General features: G+C 34.2%; 1 protein-coding gene across 1 annotated transcript; it reads left to right on the plus strand.

Annotated features, from left to right (window-relative positions):
• The first annotated feature begins 246 nt into the window (after positions 1-246).
• Positions 247-10,408, plus strand: LOC7463061 (CSC1-like protein HYP1). The gene is made up of 11 exons (XM_002305347.4): positions 247-402; positions 567-971; positions 1,916-2,068; positions 4,068-4,131; positions 4,234-4,443; positions 4,988-5,176; positions 5,901-6,199; positions 7,272-7,548; positions 7,713-7,988; positions 8,755-8,988; positions 9,941-10,408. The coding sequence occupies exons 2-11, from the start codon at positions 685-687 to the stop codon at positions 10,100-10,102; spliced, it is 2,151 nt and encodes a 716-aa protein (XP_002305383.1). The 5' UTR covers positions 247-402; positions 567-684; the 3' UTR covers positions 10,103-10,408.
• The last annotated feature ends 316 nt before the right edge of the window (positions 10,409-10,724 follow it).

Raw genomic sequence — 10,724 nt, forward strand, 5'->3', positions numbered from 1 at the left:
TTAATCTATGTTGAACAGTTACAGTTTCTAGTAACCACAATACTAGATGACAACTCCTTAAATAAAACATTTGCCCTAAAAAAATAAAATGTCAAATATCTATATAGATATTTGTTGGAAAAAAGAATAGATATTTGACATCTTGTTCTTTTAGGGGAAATGTTTTATTTAAGGAGTAAAGGGTCATATAAAAAAAATCATATTGTTTAGGGTGGAAAGTCAGAGATTTTTAGCTCAGGGGTATTTGTTAAAAAAAAAACAATATTCAGGGTATTTTGCAATTTAGCCTTGTCAAAAACTTGGGATCTTCAACCAACTTGCCCCTTTTCCCTCTCCCGACCGTCTCACCGAGTCCTGCCTTACTCATTGCAACTCACTCTCATCTTCCTCCCTCTTAACCAGGTTTCACTTCTCTGTCTTGTTGCACTTATTTTTCATGTTTTCTATTGACAGTTGACTTATAAATGAAGGGAAAATAACAGAAAGAGTATTTATCTTCCACAGTTTGCATTTTTCTTTGCTTCCTTTTTGAAATTTTAATGACGATTTTACTATTCTGGGTACAGTTTTTTTCTTTTAAGAGGATTCAACTTTGGAGCACCTTTTCCAGGTTCTTTGATGGATTCTTGAGCTCTTATAATTGTTTGATGGTGTGATTTGTGAGCTTCTTTTGAAGAAAAAAAAATGATACTTTCAGCTCTTTTAACTTCAGTTGGAATCAATCTTGGACTGTGCTTGTTGTTTTTCACTTTGTATTCAATATTGAGGAAGCAACCTGGTAATTTTTACGTGTATGCACCCCGTTTGGTCGATAAAGAGAAATCTCAGCCACAGGAGAGTGATGATTTTTACTTGGAAAGGTTATTGCCTTCTGCTGGTTGGGTTAGAAATGCTTGGCAGCTTTCTGAAGATGAAATCTTGTCAATTTCGGGTTTAGATGGTCTCGTGTTAACTCGGATCTTCACCTTCAGGTAAGGAAATCAAATGTCATTTAGTTGTGTAAAAGATTTCAAGTTTTAATCAGGGTTTGAAAAGGGTGGAGTTTTTCCTTTTTGCATGTGAATTATCTATAAAAATCACAACTTTTTTTTTCCTTATAAATTAGAATAGAGAGACTCAATGATCATCAAATGAATTGTGGAGTTGTAAAAAATAAAAAATAAAGATGACTGACTGATCCCTGTTTGTGGATTTCAAGATGAAAAATTGTATTTGGTTTGATGGAAATAATGAAACAAAGAAATAACGGAGACAAAAGAGAGAATATCTTATAAGTTTCTTATTAAGACAGAAGGATGGTGAATTTCTTGTTAAGGATCAGTAAAGTTTAGTGTTTTTTTTTATTAACAAATTTTTATCACTTGTGTTGGCTGAGGATGAATTCTACAACCTAAGCAGAGGAATTAATTAGGCTACACTTAAGCAGAATGCATAGTACAAAGCTGGAAAAGAATGTCTAGATTGTCTCGACTCTAGAGAACAACTTTCAACTTAACAGAAGCAATCATCTGTCATGGACTCTATTGAAAACTTTACTTGATAGGCTACATATATGCTTGGGGTTTCGACATATGGTTGTGAGAAAAAAATTTAGTGGCAAGATACAGTAGGAGAGTCCATAAAGGTGTGTTGAGATTCAATTCATACAGGACTTTCTGGCTTTCTATTTTGAATCGTACTTTTTAATGAGTTATATACTATCTGAAGCTACACTTATGCATTTTTTCTCTCCACTTATAACAAAAACCTCACTTTCTTTGCCATGCATTCAGGCCCACTGCCTGTATTCCTATCACAATCAATTAGTATATTACTATGCCTAATGATTCTTTTACACTGCAATCTATTTTTCTTGACTTTCTATTCGTGCATTATTTTCATTCAGCCTTTTTTTCATATCCTTCTTTTAATGCAGCTTGAAAGTGTTCACCGTTGCTGGGGTTATTGGAATCTCCATCCTTCTTCCAATTAATTATTTTGGGAACCAGCTAAGTGATGATTTTGGCCATTTGCCGAACAAGTCTTTGGATTCATTTAGTATATCAAATGTCAATGACGGTTCAAACAGGTAATCATTAGTTGGCTAGATGAACAGAATGTCATTGCTCAATTGTGCAAGATCAAACCATATGATATTAAACTTATCATCAAATGTATTTGATAGAAAAGTTCCATTGAGAAGATCTCTAGTAACAACATATTTTTTTTTCAATTTACAGTTCAAGTTTCTTGTTTTTCACCTTTTAGCTGAATGGATTCTCTGTGCTCTTTGAAAATTTGAAATTTGTGCATGGAGGGACCCCAGGAGTAACCAAGTGAGCAAGAAATGTTTCATCTATTTTCTTTTTCTTTATCTTTTTTTTATAGAGAAAGAATGATATTAAGTGAGGAGAATGAGGGCAGTGCAATTCAAGGATTATATATCCTCCATAGAAAGGGGAAAATATCATACTAATACAAAAGAGTTCCTGACCTCGTTGCATGTCTGCTAAAGATTCTTTTCCAAAAGTTTCTGTGAGAGTGCACCATATTTAAGCCAAGAAACTTACTTTATCCCTAGGTAGCTGAACATGTAAAAGCCTGTCTTAAAAGCCTCTTGAGTGAGCTCAAATGGACCAAATAATTGCAAACACTGGGCATCACCAAAGAACATCAATCTCCCCTTTTCCTCTTAAAAACCTCGTACTTCATTAATAGCAATGCATCCTAGGTATTAAGATGCAGGGAAAACCCAAAACTCAGAAAATAAAAAATAACCTGTTCTGTTGCAAGAAATGTTTGTCTAAATTCTGATATGGAAATGGAGTCAAGTTTCCTAACGGGTTCTGTTTCCTTGTGCTTGTCTAACAGATGTAGTGAAGCTGTCTATGTATAAGTTGACTTTTTTCTGAGAGTAGGTCTGTCTTGCAACCTACTAACGGACTGTTATACTAAATTATGATGGGATAAACACCTCTTATTTGATAAAGTTTCTCATTGGCCCTTTGCTTACTCTTTGTAATGCTCTCTTAGCTTGCCTTCTTAAATTTGATGTTCAGTATAGAATCCTAGGAAGCCCAGAACAGCAGAAATGTTCATCTTTCCAGAAACTTGAGCTTTTCTATGTTTTCCTCAATGATGAAAAGTAACTTGTAGTACTCCCAGCCATAGAAAGTTTCCCTAAATCAGACTTCCAAAGCCCTTAGTAGTCGGTGAGTATTATCTTGCAAGCTGGCAACTATAAATGGGATAATTACTTTTTATTCAAATGGCTATTAGATATGCAGGAACCCCATTCTTTTGCTGTTTGAACCATGCAAATAATAAAGGGAATAAAATTGACCATTTATCCAGGTGTACTAGACAACTTGTTATTAATCTTGCTGGTTTGGTTTTCCATAATGTCATGACCTGTAATCAGATCATTATGCTAACTGATTTGGGAATGGGGATAATGGTTTGAGATGTGGATTAAACATGACTTGGAATGCACCAACATAATAATGAAAATAAAGTTTCTGAATGTTATCTGGAAAGTCATTTCAGCTCACTTTAGACCATAGGTTGCCACTTTTTCCGAAGATAACTTCTACTTTGGTCGGCAATTGACTTATTTTGGTTGGATAGAACTCCAATAAATGCCCATCGCCCCAAGTACACTCAAACTATGGGCATTGTTAAGAAAAATTCATTGAGATGGATTGAACTTCATTTTAATTTCATATTTTCTAGTCTGTAATTGTGTTCTTTTTAATTTATTTTCATATAACAAAATGTTACTGCAGACATATATTTGATACTTCTGCATTCCACCCTACCTCTGTGCTAATTCTCATAGCTCTCCTTTTGCCTTAAATAAAAATTCTTATTCTTTTATCCTGCTGTCTTAAAGTTTTATCTCTTCTTTTTTACTGCTTTTACCGACTTTATATTGGTTGTAAAGTTGAGTATTTCATTTTGTTGAAATAGCCTCATCTAAATATTGCTGTTAGATTCTCATGGTTTGCATGATTCTTTATTGCATCAAACAATCATTTAGCTATTCTTTGTTGAAGTTACCCTGATTATTAGTTTTGGTTTCTCTCAAGGTTATGGGTTCACTTTTCTGCTGCATATATTTTTACTGGAGTTGTCTGCTATCTTCTGTATTACGTAAGTACTATTATTATTTCTTCTGCAAAAGCCACCGGGTTTTGGTTCATAAAAATGAAAGTAATCAGAGAATTTCTGACTTGTTAATTACACAATGTGCAGGAGCATAACTATATGTCAGCAAAAAGGATTGCTTACTTCTATTCATCCAAACCGCAGCCTCATCAGTTTACAATATTAGTCCGCAGTATCCCTTCCTCATCTGGAAAAAACTTTAGTGAAACTGTTGAGAGTTTTTTCACAGAGTATCATCCTTCTACTTATCTTTCACATTCAATGGTTCATCGAACAAGCAAAATTCAAGATCTCATTGTAAGCATTCTAGGTGAACGTGCAGACCACTTAACTAATTTCAGGCCATTGTGGTCACATACACTTCAGAACCATAGTTATTAACTTGTTTTTCTATTTGAATTATGCCTTTTCTTGTATTTATGTGTTACTTAACAGTTTTTGGACCTGTCAATCATGCTCTCTTAGTTATCCCTGAAGATACCCTCCTTGGAAAACTGGGGGCTGACATAAGATTAAAATAGATGACAATGTTTACAATTGAAAATTCAAGCCTGATTGTCCTGAAAAAAGTTCATCCTTTCATTAATGCATCAAATCAGCTTCTTTTGGAAAAGGGAACTGGTCATGAAAGTTGTGTGTTTTATTGTCATGCACAAACATAACTATTGAAATGTTCTAGAAAGCTTTGTATATATTGTCATCATGTAAATTTCAATATGTTCATGGAACATGGAGAAGACTGACCTTGCTGACATGATATACGGTCATTGTTTATATATCTGATTGTCACCATTTTGAATCTCTTGCTTATTGTTGTTTAAAAATGTGTTATCCTTGGTAGAATGATGCGGACAAATTGTATAGAAAGCTTGACTGCATGAAATCAAACAACCATTCTCAGCAAAACTTCAGACGTGATGGCTTTTTAGGACTCACTGGACGCAAAGTTAATCTTTTAGACCTCTATGAAAAGAAGTTGGAAGATTTGGAAGATAATTTGAGGAAGGAGCAAAATTTATTGGCTGGAGAGGTGCGTGGCATCAGTTCTCAGTGTTTGAATTTAATAATTATATGAGACATTCAAATGGTACTAGTGATATTTATGTGGAGAATAGTGTCCACTTAATCTGCTTAAGTTTTCTTTGGCCATTAATGCAACTGTTGGCACACAAGGGAACAGCTTTCAGGTTTTCTGTGTCAATCATCTCTTAACTTTAAAAACATGTATGCCAACTCCCACTGCCAGTCTTGTGGAGGGGGTTCTAGGAGGGTGATCTGTGTATAATTCTAGCTTTCAGAAGCTTTTGGATAAAGTGGATTATGAATTTGATGGTTTTTGGAATAGCTGAGTTTGAGATTGGGCAGCTACTTCAGTTTATAGGATGAACTGCAATTCATTATGTACTCTTCTTCATTTATAATCTAAGACTCTAGATTTGTCATGGGATGTTATTGCTTAAGAAGCTCCTGCTTCTATTCATGCCAATAAAATGCACTTTTATTCAGAAGAACTTGTAGGAATAGTAATAGAGTATGGTTGCATATAGATGGATGAATATAGAACACAGCACAAAACATATGAAAGTTCTCATTTGTTTTGAGTTCAACTCTGATCATCTGTTCTCTGGAAGTGTGGAAAATACCCTTCTTCACATTCTATTGTAACAGAATCCATTTCATGCATTTGATGTCAATGCAAAGATGACATCTTATGCAACCTTTTGCTCTTACTATATACACTTGTAAATTTTCAGGAAGTTCCAGCCGCTTTTGTTTCATTCAAGTCGCGGTTTGGTGCTGCAGTAGCCTTACACATCCAACAGGGGGTTAATCCCACAGAATGGGTCACTGAGCGAGCTCCTGAGCCTCAGGATGTTCACTGGGCTTTCTTTTCTGCATCATTCATTAAAAGATGGATCTTCAAACTGGTGGTGCTTGTTGCATCATTTGCTCTAATTGTTCTTTTTCTTATTCCAGTTGTGATAGTGCAAGGTCTTGCTAATCTGGATCAGTTGGAAAAATGGTTTCCTTTTCTGAAAGACATACTGAGCCTGTAAGTGAAAATTGTAATTTCTCATTGATATAATCCACCCAAAGCTGATCATGGGGTTCCCTTGAGGCTATTTGAGGTTATTTTATGTAGATATATGTTATAAAATTCTAACTACCTTGTTAAGCTGCATACCTGCCATTAAAACTTTGAGCATGCAGAAAATGATTAAAGATTTATTTGAATATACGAATTAATGAATTCATTTAATAGGGGAAGCACTACTGATGGCCTCATGCATATAGGTGAAAAACTGTGTGGTCAAATCTGATACATGTAAAAACATTTTTTCTTGTCTCTAAAACTTGGCATGCATTATATACAGTAATTAGTGATGTGGCATTCACTGTTGAACTGTATGTTTAAATGTCTGAAGAGGAAGCAGGTTGTAACCATGTCATGATTTTGTTTCTGTGGTGTCCTGATTTTTCATTTAATAGCCTGCTTGACCCCTTTTTCTAGTCTAGAAAAATTTTATAAAGGAAAACTTTAGGACCACAAAAAACATAGATAATGGCTAGACATTGAATATTTTATGCGGGGAAGTAACTTTTAAATTTGAATAAAAATTGTTGTGTCAGAACTATAAAATGGCCATCGTAATATGATAATGTTAATGAAAAACTATCATTATATATTTAGAACCTATCAAGTACATGCTTGCAATGCATGTCCTTACCAAGAATACTTGCAAATATTCGCAATAACTTGATGAATAATCAACATAAATAAAGGTTTTATTCCTTCCAGCTTCAATCCAGATCTATTGATTTTGAGTATCAGTTTCCTGGCAATCACTTTGAAGTTAATGTGAAATTAGAGTTTGTAATTTATTTTGTTTTTGTTCCTAACTTCAACTTCAGATAGTTATCAGGCATCTTGATCTGATTAGAAAATAGAGATGGATTGTGCCTAGTTGGTTTTGTGTGAAGTTGCAGATCTAGAGAAGCTTAGAAAGAACTAATTACTGATTTCAAGTTTTTCAAATTCCTTGAAGTTTTTAAGTTATTTGAAATCATTGATTAGTCTAATTGTTAAGACATGGAACTAATATGCACAATTTTTTGAGCTGCAGAACTGTTGTCAGTCAAGTAATTACAGGATATCTTCCAAGTCTCATTCTGCAGTTATTTCTTTCTTTTGTTCCACCAATTATGTTAACATTTTCCGCCATTCAAGGATACATTTCTCGCAGTCAAATAGAAAGAAGTTCTTGTTCCAAGATGCTATGGTTTATCATATGGAACATCTTCTTTGCAAATGTACTGTCAGGGTCAGCTTTGTATCTAGTCAATGTCTTCCTTGAGCCCAAAAATATTCCCAGGGTGCTAGCTGAAGCTGTCCCAGGTCAGGTGGGAATGCATCTCTGTTCTGTATATTCTTTTACAACTTTTGCCTTTTCTCCCTAATATGTGCAGTTTCTTCTCAGTTTTGTGATTTTGAACAAACCTTAAATTCCTTTATGCTACAAGTTTCATTCACAAGTATAATGGATTCCTTATTCTGGCTTTATTAGGCATCGTTCTTCATTTCATATGTTGTGACTTCTGGGTGGACCAATCTATCATCAGAACTCTTCCGATTGATTCCACTGGTTTGCAGTTTTTGGAAAAGACTATTTTCAGGAAAATATGGGGATGAATTTGAGGTTCCATCAATTCCTTACTATAATGATATCCCCACTATTCTCTTCTTTGGACTTCTGGGTATAACGTACTTTTTCCTCTCTCCCCTAATTCTGCCATTTCTCTTGGTTTACTTTTGCCTTGGATACATCATCTTTCGCAACCAGGTAAGCATAACATTTCTTTCTTATTTTTTTTATTCATTTATTAGTTTTTCCATGTTAGATATTAATTTAGATGATTATCAAGGCTTCATATGCAGCCAGCATTAAGAGTATTAACAATTCCTGAAGACTTAATTTTCATGATGACATGTGATCTTGAATTAGAAAACCCTTAGATTTCTGTTATCTAAAAAATGGATCAAAAGTGAATTTCGATCCTTCCAGGTTTTTAATTTCGATATGGACTTGGCTGACATGTAAAGTTACTTTTTTCCATTTGATGCCAACATTCTGAAATTTAACAATTAGATGCCAATATACATGTGACTTAAGGTAATGCTAGTGTAGTAGCAATTTGCTCTGTACCTTGCTTGCTGTGAATATCTGAGCAGTTCAATTCACTTTCATTTGCCCTCACCTATCCACCATGATGCTATAAAACTATAGCCTCTCTTGAAGTCTTGATGATTAGAGCCTTATTTCAAAAGTCAAATCGACATATTCGATAGTTGGTTACTTTTGTTTTGGCAGAACTCTGGCTTTGAAAGGCAATGACAAATTAACAGCATTGCTTGGACCCATATTATCGTATCTTACATTCTTAATATAATTGACACTTCAGGACTACAAATTTTAGTGCATTTGGGTCTAAACATGATTTGTGAAAATTAATTAGTACATTGTGTTATCTAAAATTTCCAAATTGAGTTCTTAAAGGAAGTTATATTAATATATATTTCGTTGTATTTTTATTTTTACTTTTTTGCAGCTGTTGAATGTGTATGCCCCAAAGTATGAAACAGCTGGGATGTTTTGGCCTATAGTGCACAATTCAACAATATTTTCCTTGATACTGATGCATATTATTGCAATTGGAATATTTGGGCTTAAGAAGCTACCTTTGGCATCTAGTTTAATTATTCCTCTCCCCGTTCTCACTCTTATCTTCAATGCGTACTGCCAGAAGCGGTTCCTACCTTTATTTAAAGCCTATCCTACTGAGGTACACTGGCGTATGCATCTGTTATTTTTCTGGTTCTAACAGTCTTATATTCTACTAATGCTTTCATGGTATGCTCTTCAATTGCTTGGGTTTTTTCCCCTTCACTTCCATTACACAACTACAGTACCAGTTTATGTTTCATGTCTTATAGATGGGGAAATTTTAACATTCCCTTCCGTACTTTGTGTGTTTTTCTTTAATTGAATGGCACAGTGATTATGTTAATTCAGTTTCCTTGTGTCATGTTTTTGTCTAAAGAAAAAAAAAAAAAAAAAAACTCCTGAGTTGATTTTGCTAAAATTGTCACATATTGAGTGTTAAAAGTATGCCAACTTTTCAATTCTTATGTAAATCCTGTGTTTGAATCAATGCAGAGATTAGGTTTCATGACTAAATGGTAAATGAAATAATTTCATGACTAACCTCTGATCTTCTCAACCATTCTAGTTTAATCATTTTCATCTTTTTTGCTCGCAATATCTTATAGAGACACCGATAGGCTTTTTTCTTCAAATCACACATTTTTTACTTCTTAGAGGTCATGATATTTGATGAGTTAAGACCCTAAACCATCATGATTGAACCTGCATGAATTCTGTTCCCTGTGCTGAGTTTACCTTTTTAGCTTTCCATTTTATATGGTGACGAATTTGTGCCTGGCATTAAACCAGGAAAGGGAAACAATGCATGAAGAGAATAGGTATTTTAACAAGGACGTTGTAGTCTACAGTGCGCCACTTTTCAACATTGGAAGATAGGACTTTTAAATTCTCCCTCACAGGATTCCTCTTTGATGAGACCATTAATGTTTGACAAAGTTGCTTAGTTATTGCTATATAGCAACACATCCTGTCTGCTCCAATATTTCATATTCTGTTCTGATAATTTCCTTTATGAGAGTATATGTAGTTGCCATCCAGATGTCTTAATGTTATGTGTTCTACTTCTGCAGTGTTTGATAAAAAAAGATAGAAAAGACCTGAATGAAGCAGGCATGACCGAGTTTTATGATAAATTAGTCACTGCATATCAAGATCCAGCTCTGAGGCCAGTTCAGTATGCCAGAAGCTCTGACAGGGACACTTCTCCCCTACTTCACAGTACTGAAGTTTGAACTCTCCGTGTGTGGGTTTTTTTTTTTTTTTTTAATGAATGAGTTTGAATTCATTTGGCAATCCTCGTCTTAATCTTAACAAGGTAGCCCATGTGTTGTTTTAGCATCATTTTTTAAGGCTGTGGATTCATTTTTTAATTCATTTAGATACACAGGGCTCTTGGTCTTGGTCTTGGACTTTTTTTTTTGTTATTATTATTATTGGTTGTCTTTTTTGGTTTTGTTATGTTTGTCAACAAGTTGATATCAAATAATTCCGAGTTGTGTAGTGTTCGATTCCCTATAAAAAAATTATTCAGCTTAAAATTTCCAGTGTTAGTATTTGTCATAGGGAAAGAATTGTGGGGTTTATGTGGATCACTGCTTCAATGAAAGGCTTAAGATGCTTGGTTAATGTCCTGGATTTTAGGGTATATTCATCTTTTTATTGTTTTTAATCTAATGAAATTGTGATGTGAATTTGAGATTGTTTGCTCAAACTTAATGAACTTATATCATTTCTCTCCTTAGATGTTTATTTTGAGGAGTTACTTCACAAAAAAAACAACAACGTCTCTTTACACAATATATTTTCAAGCTAGAAAATTTAGTTATAGTTGCTTTTGTGGCTTGAGGAAAAGCA

This window comes from Populus trichocarpa, chromosome 4, assembly GCF_000002775.5.
Source record: "Populus trichocarpa isolate Nisqually-1 chromosome 4, P.trichocarpa_v4.1, whole genome shotgun sequence".
Lineage (NCBI taxonomy): Eukaryota > Viridiplantae > Streptophyta > Magnoliopsida > Malpighiales > Salicaceae > Populus > Populus trichocarpa.

Coding starts and splice junctions, on each gene's coding strand:
- LOC7463061 (XM_002305347.4), top strand. CDS start 685: ATGATACTTTCAGCTCTTTTAACTTCAGTTGGAATCAATCTTGGACTG. Junction 2,069..4,067: donor GTCAATGACGGTTCAAACAG/GTAATCATTAGT, acceptor GTTTCTCTCAAG/GTTATGGGTTCACTTTTCTG. Junction 4,444..4,987: donor GCAAAATTCAAGATCTCATT/GTAAGCATTCTA, acceptor TATCCTTGGTAG/AATGATGCGGACAAATTGTA.